The following is an 11,412-nucleotide window of genomic DNA, read 5'->3' on the forward strand; positions in this document are numbered from 1 at the left end:
ACCTCAGAAAAGCATACCCTACCTCTAATAACCTACCCTTACATATCAATCAAGGACTTACGTATATAAGTCTTAGTTCTTTGACTAGTTAATATTAAAAAATCTTGATCTTTACTAAGAGAAATGACCTATAAGAATTTAGATATCACTTTTGTAAGGTTTTATAGCTATAGTCAAGTCAACATAGTAACAACCTCTCGAATATACCAGCGAAGAAAATTATAAAGTAAATTCGTTTCTCAACACAATGAAATAATGCTATATAGGTAGCTTGTAATGCTCCGAGAATTGGTCTGTTCTCCAATGCTCGTGAAGCCAGAATAACTGCCGAATGTAATCCGTAAACTGACGCGGAATCTCAAGACTGATCATGAGAAGCGTTGAGAACCGAATAGGGGGGGAAGAACGCCTCGGGGAATCTATCGAAGTGAAAAGTGCGAAACCGGACCCTTTTTTAACGCGCAGTCCCCCTTCCATCGCCATCCATTGCGAGTCCATATACAGGGGTAAAAGATGGACGCTCATCCCTGATCCGAAGAACCAATCTGGGGATGAATGCGCCGAAACCCTCAGAATCCTAGTAGTTATACACACTTGAAAGTAGTATAGACCGTCTCAAACTAGATATTAGAAATCAGATCGAGGCTCTATAACCTGGCCATCTCATCTACGGACGCTGGGCGCGAAACTTAATAGGTCTCGCTGGCTGCGCCGTTGTGACTAGGCTGGGCGTAAATATAGCCTTCGCCCGATTCGCCAATACCTCCCGTCCCGTCATTTCCTTGGAAGCCCGAAGTTCCGGCAGCACCGGATCCGCTAGGCGCACTGGCTCCGTAACCCTGGCTGTTCGGCCTGTTCTGCTGGTTTTCACCCCGGTTGGACTGGGACTGCTGGTCATTGGTTAGCACTACTCATGAGCAAGGCGAGGCACAGGCGGCGTGCACGCCTCGAAGCAAGGGATGACAGCGGGAAACAGTACCTCTCGGTATTTAGACAGGTAGATCTTTAATGCTTCGGCATAATTCTCGAAGCCCAGAGACGTCATAGCGAATAGGATGTCTTCACCGTTAACGGTTTTCCTTTTCTCCTGGTGGCATTTCTCCGATGCTGTGTACGGTGTTAGCCTTCGCTTACATCAAGAGGAATAAATAATAGCGAGATAGAAAAAAATAAGGTTGCGTGCTCACCTTCGCTGGTAATGAAGGAGATGAACTCGCTCACGCACTCCTGCATACACTCCTTTGCCTCCTTTGCGATCTTAGCATTCTCGGGTAGTGCAGTTTTCATGATCCGGGCAACTGGAGCGAAGTTTCGTATGTTAGCATCGTAAACATCATATCTGTCGGCTTTAGAAGCGCGAGGCGCTTCCGGCGACTTAGACGACGAATCGTGAGACATGGACGCCTTCTGCTGATGCGCGGCTGTCTCGAGCTAAAGGGGGGCCCATAAAGCACCAATTGACGGACGCGCCGCGGTCAGAGCTCCGCAGGAGCGATACTCTTCGAAGCTTGCAGGCCAGATCCCAAAAGCAGACTCGGGCGCACCAAATCAGAGACAAGAGTCGGAGGAGGGTCTCAACTCACCATTGGCTATGGGCAACCACCTGTCCTGCTCTTTTACCTCGAACTCATAGGCAAGGCCAGAGCCGTGTGGGTCCTGAGGGTCGTTCATTTGTGCTTCATCGTCGGGTGACTGTACACCTGGCTCAACGTCCTTTGGAGGAGATTGGGGGGAATCCGACATATTTGGCTACCTGCAGCGGGTGGTAGCTTCTTGTAAAATTTTCTTGGACTGCCAGCTCGCACAGCTGGTTACAAGGTAGAGATGATGTGTCCCTGCCTCTGACACGTTGCAAGTGGTAGGGCTTGCAACTGAGCGCGGCTTAGCTGCAGACAAGTGCGTCAATCCTGCCCTGTCGCGCGGGTCCCAGAATTATGACCTAGAGCTATTTACTTGTCCCGTTGGCACGCCCTGTCGCGAACTTCAGGCTATGACGGAATCTGCAGCAGCGGGCGGTATGTAAGGTATGTACGGGACGTGTATGGATGTGTATGCAGCAAGCCTGGGCTTGGTATAGTGTAGGTAGTATACTGTAGCGCGGTGTAGTGTAGTGTAGTGTAGTGTGTAGTGAGCAAGTAGTGTGAGTAGTGTGGTTGGGTGGTGTTTGGTGTACGGTACAAAGTCACAAAAAAGACCGACGTGACTTTTGTGTGGACAGACTCGACGGAGATGTGGATGTGGGAGAATGGGACAGGATGCGATCTGAGGTACGAGAGTACCTAACCGGTCCGGGTTTGGAAAAGGAAAGCGGGGATTTGCTGCGGGCCCTTCTTTTTGAGAAGACGCCGAGGGTTGCGTTACTTGGAAGACCCGCTGTTTCCTTCTACACTAACTGATAGACTACACTAACCAGCTAGGTTAGCTAACTACCTACCTAACCTATACCTACCTGCCTACCTCCTACCTCCTACAAATATGTACCTACTAATCTACTACCGTATCCTCCGTATAATACCCTGCCTTCTAGCCGTCGAAGCTACCTACCTGTCTTGATTGCTACTTCGCAGATTCCTAACCTCCTAACTTCCTAGCGCTGGGGCAGGGACGGCTACCTAGGTATGTAGTTCTTTAAAGCAAGATCGCCTTGCTGCATTGTGCAGATTGGATATATGTAGAATGGTACATAACATTGATGTATGTATGGTGCTTGGTACGTGGGGTTGATGGATTCTCCCAAGTATGAGGAATTAACGTTCGGGGTTGGTAGTGGACAAATGCGGCTGCCTTACAAACCCTACAAACAGTACGTGGTTTACCATAGCTACATTGGTTATCATAGCTAACTACATAGCTCAGCACCGTTTTACTATAGTAGGTAGTCCGGTCAGGGTTGATTTTTTTTTCTTCTTTTTTTCTTCTTTTTCGTAAGGGTGTGGATATGTACAGTATGGGTTACACCAAGGATTGAACTGGTCAGAATCTCTTTCAATAAGACTTAGTCATTAATAAATGGTAAGAAACATACGACGAGAGGCAAGACTTCAGTATTGACGAAAACTGGGGGCGGTTTTCTGGAAAACTCCAGCTCGAGGTTGGATGCACAGAAGTGGATTTCTCTACGGGCTGGCCGCATAGCGCGTTATCATCAACATGTCCAGTCATGTACAAACGACGTAGGTTCCCATTTTTCCTCGTTATAATTACGTAGGCTATTCGTTAAGTATCTGGGTCAGATATAGATTCGAATAGAAGCAGCGTCTGGCTCGGCATACTGATATATCTTGGTATTAATTATGTTTGATAGGTATGTACTATAAGGTATACTTGGGATACGAGCCGTAATTCGAAAATAAAATAGACTAACATAATACATAATACATCGTATAAGTTGAAAACAAATATAATGAGTATAGATGTGGATGATGAATTAAGTATACTATTGGTATATTATCTACCTGGCAGGTCACGCACGTCCCATAGGAACATTGAAGCGCGCATTTACGTGGGGAACGTGCAGGAAACCACTTAAGGAAGAACCGCGACGTAACTAATAGAGCATGGGAAAAGATTGGATGTTAATAATAGAAGTTAATTAAAAATTAATGAGTCAAGGACAACAGTTGTTTGACTTGTACACGAACGAAGAGACAATATTGGAAGAAAACAGGCCAACAAATTGGCACATCTATAGAAAACGGGAAAGGGTAATGCTAGACGGCAATACTAGACGGCAATACTCTCCCATACTTTCCCATACTCTCATATTTTGGAAAGTACCTTAGGTAACTGTATGTATAGACATGTATGGTATGTATCGCGCTTGCTTCGATTCCAAATCGACAGATAGGTAAGTACCTAACCTACCTCCTACATACATACATACATAGGTAACCTCTAATATCCATAAACCTAACATTATACATACTCAAGAATAACTTCCGTCCTCAAGGTTACTTCAAATCTAAAGTCTACGCATAAATCCCGCCCTTAGCTGTCTTGATTTCTTCAGCTCAAGTCGCAGGTAGCTTTCGGATCCTCAGACGCAACACACTGTTGGACTGTGATATGCCATCATATCCGCCACACCGGCCCATTCCCCATTCCCCCTACGGACCAAGCCGGCCGATGCATCATCTCATACATTAAGCGGTGAAGTCAACTTACCCCAAGTTGGCTGAGCGCATGATATCCTGAGATATAGGCAGCCCTATTTTCATATTGTCGGCATCTTACAAAAACCTTTTGCCAAACGTCCGTTGTCGCTCGCCCCATGCGGTCGTTGTGGTCGTTGTGATACCTATCTAACGCACTCACCTTCGACGCGGGACGGAGTGGAGGGGTGATTCCGTCGCTGATTCGACAATCCCCGAAATAAACAGCTGTCCGATGTATGTGCTTACCCGACAGGAACAGGAAGCGCGGCCTGGCTTATGGGCTCTTGGATCTTGGGGGCCGCGACATCTGTTTGGATAACTATTTCAGCATCTCGAGATGAAGAGGATGGCGACTGGCTGTAAAGATGACCTTAGGTAGGTCAAGGGTTCGCATTAATACCCTTTACCGGCCAATTGCAATACCTAGCACCGAGTTTCGGTTCTGATTGGAAGTAAAATCACAATTCTAATTCAGGAGCTCTTCCTGTCCCGGAATGTGGAGAAGGGAATGATAGGCTTTGAAAGCTTCCATGGCGATATCGCCGTCATCGCTTAATCCTGGTAGCCCATCAAATCGACTTCTCCTTTCTTGGCCGGCCAGCCCTGCAAAGCTTGATGCCACATGCCACATGCCACCGTACTTGCGTACTTGGTCGACCTCAAATATGTACGCTTGAGCACCAGAGCACCTGGTACCTACCGACATGCACGTTGTATGCGGCCTAACTGTGTCCTACGAACCCACATATATACGTACGATCCCATGGATGCCCAATCGTCGGATGCGAAAGTAGCCTTGTAGCTGTCTCATGCGGTCCTTAGCAGATGTAATGTTTAAATAACCCATCTAAACTAAGATTCGCTCTAGGGTGCACTAAAATGAGAGTTACCGTTGTACTGGGAAAGCAACTCATTGGCGACAATATAATATGCATCTAATGCGCTGCTATATCAAAAAAAAAATCAAATCAAACAGCTCCGAGGCTCTCCCGTCCGGTTCGGAAGGGGACGTGGGATATTCCCCCCATCTTCCCCTCCGGATCAACACCCTGCTGACACTTGGGCAGAGGTGCAGCCGTGCGAAGCTCAGAGGTACTCGTGTGTAGTTCCCTATTCAAGCCAGCTGAAGATTTACATCTTCGATCGAGCGACCTACATACAGCAGCATTGCGCTGTAACTTTCGTCCTGCTAAAGCTGCCCGGGAATTCCGTATCACGTCTAAGGCAACCCAGCACTTGCAGACTACCTACCATGTGTTGGGCCGAGCTTTTCAATTGGGATCGTAGTAGTCTTTATCGTCACTCCCCTCCACAAACTTATGTTATCTTATGTTATGCAAGCCTTAGGTGGGCGAGTCGCGGTTTGCGCAGTCTACTAGGAGGACTAGGAGGACTTGTCACTCCTGTTTCAGGCTGGCAGATCATTGTCATCAGCGACACGTTGTCACTCGACCACCCGAGCGTCGCCGGCACTCCAAGGAAATCGGCATGTGGCATGTGGAGTTCCCAAGCGCATGCCAGGGACCCCGCCCTCGGAACATCTGCCGATAAACGAGGCAGATGATATCCATATGTAGTCCATGATCTCTTCAGGCCATATTCTTCGACTTTTAATACGGTACAGGGATGTTGTATTGATGGCAGGCTATGTATATCAGTGTGCTTCGTAGATGCAGAGTCAGCGTAAGCCGCCCTATTTGATCAGATCATTTACGACCAGTCAAGACAGCCAACCCTTTCCGCGGCCTGCCCTCCAATCACCACCGCTTGCAAACGTTGATCATGACAGCCTTGACAGAAGCCTGTCGTTGGGCACTGAGACGCCCTTGACGCTAGGCTCCGCCGTCTGCACCTCCAATTGTACAACGCATCGACACCATCTTTTTTATATCGCCGTGCCTTTGCCGACGACTTCAAGGCGAGGGCTATACCTATGGCACCATCTCATCCACCTCAGCGTCGTGCAACAAGTCAGTCCGGCTCAATCTCGATCTCGTCTAATATAGTCATAGTGCCTAAAGACCAACGCACTCTATGAATCAGTCGTACTTAGATGCTGTCTGACTTGGTAATCATCCATTAGCCTACTCATTTCGAAGCGTTTATCGAGAGCCTCGAAAACATGTCTATCCCGTATCGTAGCCCTAGCATGGTTCCTATAGCCACTCCTCTGCATTGCAGCGCCGAGGCTGCGTCACGACTGTACAACCTGGATGTTGTTCTTCTTCTGTTCAAACGGTTATGTAAGTCTATGGCAGTCGAAATGGGGTAGGGCCATCAAGCTGGATAAACCGGAAATTCCAACTTTGAGGAAGTGACGTACCTTCCACTTTTCTAGGTCGTCTTGTTTGATCTTGTACTGCTTGACCAAGTCGTCGAGCACTTTCTTCAAGCCCTCAGCATTAGTCCTCAAAGCAGGGATTACGTCCTGGACTGTCCGCTCCACCAGCACGCCGTTGATCATGCGGAAGCACTTGCGATCCCCCGGAAGCGGTTCCAAGGTATCAAGAACAAGCCTAGCGAGACAGAATAGTTGACGAATTAGCGGTGAGTTCAACAAGTGAAGCGGTGAGGTATATGAGATGATCTAGTCAAGACGCTAGAGGTGAAAAACCCTGGTAGGGCTGAGGCCATACGAGCGGATTGCCATGCCGTGCCATGCCAGGGAGCTCACGAAAGTGGTTCCGTGATGTCAGGAATGACGAGAGGGTAGAGAAGAGTCTCACGAACTTGTGTTCTTCGGCTTCTTGCTCAACATCACCAATCTTCTGGGCCAATTGCTGCAGGGTGTTCTTATAGTTTGAATATGTTGTTTGCAGCTCTGCCAGATGAAATCAGCGGAAGCTCTTGGTCTTGGTCTTCATGTAAGTTATTCTTCTCAATGACATACCTTGCTGCTTCTTAGCCGATATACCCTTAGATGCCATGATTATGATTTTATGCGGTTGACATTTATAAGGAGATGGAGTTGGTATGGGGAGTAGTGTACGGGAGTAATACACTATCTATCTTATTAAGATAAGATTAACTTTCATCTAGCACCTGAGCTTTTGAATTAATTGACGTTTGTTGTAGTGAGCAACTACAAATTAATTCATTGGAGGGGTCAAAAGGGCTGGAGGGGTGATTGTGGAGCCTATAAAGTGGCCCTATAAAGTGGCCCATGCTTTGCCTAAATTTGTTCCTGTCTTTGTTCCTGTCGCGACCAATTTTTGGTTGGTTTGCGACTGAAAGTGGCACCATTGAGACCAGTACCAGTCAGACCATCCTCCTATATACAACCTCATTCTCCAAGTCTATTTTCCAAAACGTTTAAATATGCATCCGCACTTACACACAAAAGATAATATCGGTACGTCTTTACGTCCTTTAGCTTATAAATGCTTGCGAAGAAAATAACTAACGGGCATATCTCGTAGCTTGCGAGGAGGTCATGACCGCCCTTGAAGAATGTCACGCTAGGGGATTCCTCTGGAAATCAATGGGCATGTGCAACGATGCCAAACATCAAGTTACCCTATGCCTCCGAGCCGAGCGAGTAAAACGTACCGCAAAGAACCGAGAAGCTGCTAAAGCCAAGCGTGACAAGATCAAGTCGGCATGGGCTGATATCGACGAGAACTCATGACGAATATATGGCGAAAGCTACTAGTCTTCCGTATTATAGCGAGGATATGTCGAGAGTATTCTTGATTTTGGCATGGCATGGCGTTCTAAGAAGGGTTATAGCATTTTGGCTTGGTTTACACCAGCGGGTTGGTCTTTTCACAAGAGGATACGGAATACTTGGATGGTGTTTACACTCCACTCTGATCGCGGTTCCAAGATATGTTTTGCAGAACATCATTTCAAATTGACAGCTACATACTGGTCGATCTGAATCCGTTGCGCCACAAATTATCACAGAAATATCTACCCACGCCGCAATCAACCTCTCCCTCACAAAGTCTTTCTGAAGGCATTACCGAAGGTCAAGAGACCGAAGACGGAAATGAAGCTGAGAACAGTCGGGACTGGCTTTCCGCTACGGAGGGCTCGGGGAATAGAGGCGCCACCAAGGACAACGGAGGCGAGGAGGGCGAGTTCGATACCGAAAGGCTGACGCGACTGCAAGCGATATCCTCCCAAGGCATCTTTGCGACATCAAATTAGTTTCATACACATTGTAAATCAGCCTTGTCTTAACTTGGTAACGTACACAGTATACCAACTGTCAAGCCAGCTATGACAGAGGGGACGGATCCCGTCTTCACGTAGCCTATCGTACCACCGCTTGCGGTCAAGGCGCCCAAGGCAAATGCGATAGTCTCTAGAGCCTGCCACGGAACCCCGCGTTAGCTCTGATGGATCGTTGGGTTTGTCGAACTCACCATTCTTTCTTGGAACTTGATGATCTAGAAGTTTCAGAGTATTTAGACGGCGAGATAGGAGATTCTCTAGCTTTGCTCAATGTCAATGGCGTTGCTGAAAGTCAAGTTCATAAAGTTAGACAAAATGTTAAGGCTTGTAGGTATCATAGATGACGAGCTCGGAAGCCCGGACGCCCCGGGGCCGCAGCACCGAGGGGATGCGACCTCCATGGCGAAGATTCGAGATTCAATTGGATACAGGGTAATTGTACCTAGGTAGGTACTGTGGCGGAAGCTCTATCGTATTGTATGTACTAGCCACATTTACCCCATGGTACCTGACTTAACGTATCCACAGTAGACCCGTTTTATTGGTTGCGTTATCCTTGATGTAAACCATGAACTTTTTGAAGCTTTCGTGTCCCTTACACAGTACACGCAATCCCGGACCCATTATTTCGACAACGAAAGAGTAACTCAACAAGCAACCTTCAAACCTACCTAATTCACGCCTCTACCAACAGCAGTGCCAAACTCGATATAACCACCATGGCGCCCAAAAAGTCTGCTACTGCTACCACTCCTGCGCCCGTACCCGCGACCGCGCCAATCGCACCAACAGCACCTACGACAGCTCCCAGCGTCGCCGTAGCCAAGACTAGCGCTAGCGGTCCTCAGTCGATCAACCAGATAGCATGGAATATAGTCGAGCACTACCAGAAGACAACACCCCAACGCACCAAGCTGCTTGACGTCTTCATGGCATTCCTAGTCGTCGTTGGTGGTTTACAATTTGCGTACTGCGTCTTGGCGGGCAATTACGTATGTACTTACTTACTTCACTATGCTATGCTCTTGGAGAGCCGTCCGGGCGTAATGCGCTTCGCTTGCTAACTAGTATGCTTGATGTTGATGTTTTATAGCCATTCAACGCTTTCCTCTCGGGTTTCTCGGCAACAGTTGGCCAATTCGTCCTTACCGGTACGTTTTTCTGCAACGAATTAGACGGGAGAGGGCATGGTGGATTGATTAGGGGTGGGGTGCTAACGATGGGAATAGCGTCATTACGTATACAGACTACAGAAGCGAACAAATCCGAGTTCCCTTCTATATCTCCAGAAAGGTATGGATCCCTAGGTACCCAGCTCTACTTTCAGACCGACGAGGCTAATATGTCCGTATAGGGCGTTTGCAGATTACGTCGTCGGTAGCCTAATCCTACATTTTTTCTGCGTCAACTTCATAAACTAAGCAGGACGGCCCGCGAGAGGTATATTCAAGGCAGTAAGGAAGCCCAATGGCTGCTGGATTCAAGCTATAGGGCGGAAAATCTCCGTATGAAGAGAAACATTGCGGTCACGACCATGTATAGCGAGCAAATGAATAAACCATGCTTCTTCGAGTTTCTTGCTGTATTATATCTCCATTCAAATCGTGATACTACGTCTAGTCCACATCGTCATCACCGCCGTCAGCTTTCGGCTCCTCGGCCTTTGGCGGTGCTCTCGGGGGACCACCACCGGCTTTAGGAGGGGGCGGCGGTGGTGTCTTGCTTGTAGAAATGTTTCGATCCAGCTCCCTGCTCTTCTTCTCCTCTTCCGCAAAATAATCGTCCATCAACCTCTTGGGAGCATTGGTATGCCTCTCTTTTTTCTTACTGCGCGGCGGCGCACTGCCTGCTGGTGGAGGGGTACTGCTAACTAGTTGCGCGGGGACAAGGAAATCCGGCGATGCTGCCGGGACGAACGTAGTAGCTGCTGTATCGCTTGGCGGAGCTAATGTCGTGAATTGGTCTACGCCGGCACCAACGTTGGCGCCTGCACCACCGCTGCTATCGCCATCGAACATAGTCTCGCCCGGCGCATTGACAGGCTCGCTCAACGGCGCAGGAAGACGATGCAGCGCGCCGTATCCCAGAACGCAGCCCAGGGCGCCCTCGCCACCCCACTCGCGGCTCGGCACGATCTCGAGCTCGCGCGTGACATTGTACTCGTTATTATACACCCACAGCCTCAGCGGGCGGCCCACGTAGTCGTCTACCAGCTCGCCCAGCCCGCCCTCTCCGTGCAGCACGCCGTCCGGCGTACCTAGTATGTAATCGCTGTACGGCAGCAGGCCGGCGTGGTCGGCGGGCGAGTTCGAGGCTACGTCTAGCACGTGCCAGACGTTGGAGGCGACGTCGAGCGGCGTCCATTGCAGCGATAGGCCGAGCGATCGGGTGTCGGCTGGGACGGGGACGTGTAGGACTCGCGTGCGCTGGCCCTTGGCGCTCCAGAGGCCGAGGGCGACGGTGCTGCCGGCGCAGTTGCGGATTTCTTGGGCGAAGAGTCGGGGGTCGGGGTTATCCTGTTTTGCGACTCGGTGTTAGTTAGTGGTCTGGCACTTTTCTTCATTCTTGGTTGGTTTGTTTCGTTTGTTCGTTCTTGCTAGCTACTAGGTAGAGAGGGTCGGGGGATCGAACAATTACACGGCCGTTGATCCCAACGATAAAGTCGAACCATGGCTCGATGCCTAGCTCGAGGTTCGTGTTGCGCAGCACTTGGAAGCCGTATCCGTGGCCGTCTTTCTGCTGCGGCCGCGCGTCGCCGTCGAGGCGCGAGAGGTAACGGTTTAAGGCGTTGAACATGGTATATGTGTGTCGCTATGGGCTCATGTGTAAGGTAGTAAGTAGTATAATAATAATCTAAGTTAAAAAGAAGTTAAAAAGAAGTCTATTGTTTGGTTATCTAACCTACAAGGTTCGGATGTTGGTATGCGCCTGCTTAGTTTACATGAAAGTCATAGCCTATCAAGAAAGCTGTCATTTCTTAGCTCACTATTAGCCTTACGCCGGCTATGCGCTAAATGCCAGTAGTGGTCAAAGCTTCTGTTATTAGGTATAGCTAAAGTGGGTCTAGTTACTGTATTTA

The 11,412-nt window shown here is 48.7% G+C and overlaps 5 protein-coding genes across 5 annotated transcripts; 2 read left to right on the forward strand and 3 right to left on the reverse strand.

Annotated features, from left to right (window-relative positions):
• Positions 1 to 17: 17 nt before the first annotated feature.
• On the reverse strand, positions 18 to 2,322 carry F5Y00DRAFT_227283 (nuclear transcription factor Y subunit B-3). Its single transcript, XM_048006464.1, has 4 exons — positions 1,584 to 2,322; positions 1,188 to 1,298; positions 980 to 1,107; positions 18 to 890 (listed from the first exon to the last, which is right to left on the reverse strand). Exons 1-4 carry the CDS (start codon positions 1,741 to 1,743, stop codon positions 690 to 692), a joined length of 600 nt encoding a protein of 199 aa, XP_047868600.1. The 5' UTR covers positions 1,744 to 2,322; the 3' UTR covers positions 18 to 689.
• Positions 2,323 to 6,348: 4,026 nt separating this feature from the next.
• Positions 6,349 to 7,081, reverse strand: F5Y00DRAFT_258523 (Prefoldin subunit-domain-containing protein; the record flags this gene model as incomplete). Its single annotated transcript, XM_048010720.1, has 4 exons — positions 6,349 to 6,381; positions 6,478 to 6,670; positions 6,753 to 6,975; positions 7,045 to 7,081. The coding sequence occupies 4 exons, from the start codon at positions 7,079 to 7,081 to the stop codon at positions 6,349 to 6,351; spliced, it is 486 nt and encodes a 161-aa protein (XP_047868601.1).
• A 391-nt stretch (positions 7,082 to 7,472) lies between these two features.
• F5Y00DRAFT_258524 (UPF0287-domain-containing protein) lies at positions 7,473 to 7,782 on the forward strand (the record flags this gene model as incomplete). The annotated part of the gene is made up of 2 exons (XM_048010721.1): positions 7,473 to 7,506; positions 7,574 to 7,782. The coding sequence occupies 2 exons, from the start codon at positions 7,473 to 7,475 to the stop codon at positions 7,780 to 7,782; spliced, it is 243 nt and encodes an 80-aa protein (XP_047868602.1).
• Positions 7,783 to 8,890: 1,108 nt separating this feature from the next.
• Positions 8,891 to 9,852, forward strand: F5Y00DRAFT_177793 (DAD family-domain-containing protein). Its single transcript, XM_048004955.1, has 4 exons — positions 8,891 to 9,325; positions 9,427 to 9,484; positions 9,563 to 9,626; positions 9,688 to 9,852. The coding sequence occupies exons 1-4, from the start codon at positions 9,053 to 9,055 to the stop codon at positions 9,752 to 9,754; spliced, it is 462 nt and encodes a 153-aa protein (XP_047868603.1). The 5' UTR covers positions 8,891 to 9,052; the 3' UTR covers positions 9,755 to 9,852.
• A 55-nt stretch (positions 9,853 to 9,907) lies between these two features.
• F5Y00DRAFT_227302 (GRASP55/65 PDZ-like domain-containing protein) lies at positions 9,908 to 11,265 on the reverse strand. Its single transcript, XM_048006465.1, has 2 exons — positions 10,965 to 11,265; positions 9,908 to 10,849 (listed from the first exon to the last, which is right to left on the reverse strand). Exons 1-2 carry the CDS (start codon positions 11,127 to 11,129, stop codon positions 9,950 to 9,952), a joined length of 1,065 nt encoding a protein of 354 aa, XP_047868604.1. The 5' UTR covers positions 11,130 to 11,265; the 3' UTR covers positions 9,908 to 9,949.
• Positions 11,266 to 11,412: the final 147 nt, after the last annotated feature.

Source organism: Daldinia vernicosa (assembly GCF_022497035.1).
Source record: "Daldinia vernicosa strain CBS 139.73 unplaced genomic scaffold F5Y00scaffold_6, whole genome shotgun sequence".
Classification (NCBI taxonomy): domain Eukaryota; kingdom Fungi; phylum Ascomycota; class Sordariomycetes; order Xylariales; family Hypoxylaceae; genus Daldinia; species Daldinia vernicosa.

Bases quoted from the DNA above. Each gene is read 5' to 3' on its own strand.
- F5Y00DRAFT_227283 (XM_048006464.1), bottom strand. From the start codon at position 1,743: ATGTCGGATTCCCCCCAATCTCCTCCAAAGGACGTTGAGCCAGGTGTA. The intron at 1,299-1,583 runs GTGAGTTGAGAC...ACTTCGCTCCAG, and splicing joins GTGGTTGCCCATAGCCAATG to TTGCCCGGATCATGAAAACT. The intron at 1,108-1,187 runs GTGAGCACGCAA...CACCGTACACAG, and splicing joins CTCCTTCATTACCAGCGAAG to CATCGGAGAAATGCCACCAG.
- F5Y00DRAFT_177793 (XM_048004955.1), top strand. From the start codon at position 9,053: ATGGCGCCCAAAAAGTCTGCTACTGCTACCACTCCTGCGCCCGTACCC. The intron at 9,485-9,562 runs GTACGTTTTTCT...CGATGGGAATAG, and splicing joins TGGCCAATTCGTCCTTACCG to CGTCATTACGTATACAGACT. The intron at 9,627-9,687 runs GTATGGATCCCT...ATGTCCGTATAG, and splicing joins CCTTCTATATCTCCAGAAAG to GGCGTTTGCAGATTACGTCG.
- F5Y00DRAFT_227302 (XM_048006465.1), bottom strand. From the start codon at position 11,129: ATGTTCAACGCCTTAAACCGTTACCTCTCGCGCCTCGACGGCGACGCG. The intron at 10,850-10,964 runs GTTCGATCCCCC...GTCGCAAAACAG, and splicing joins GGATCAACGGCCGTGTAATT to GATAACCCCGACCCCCGACT.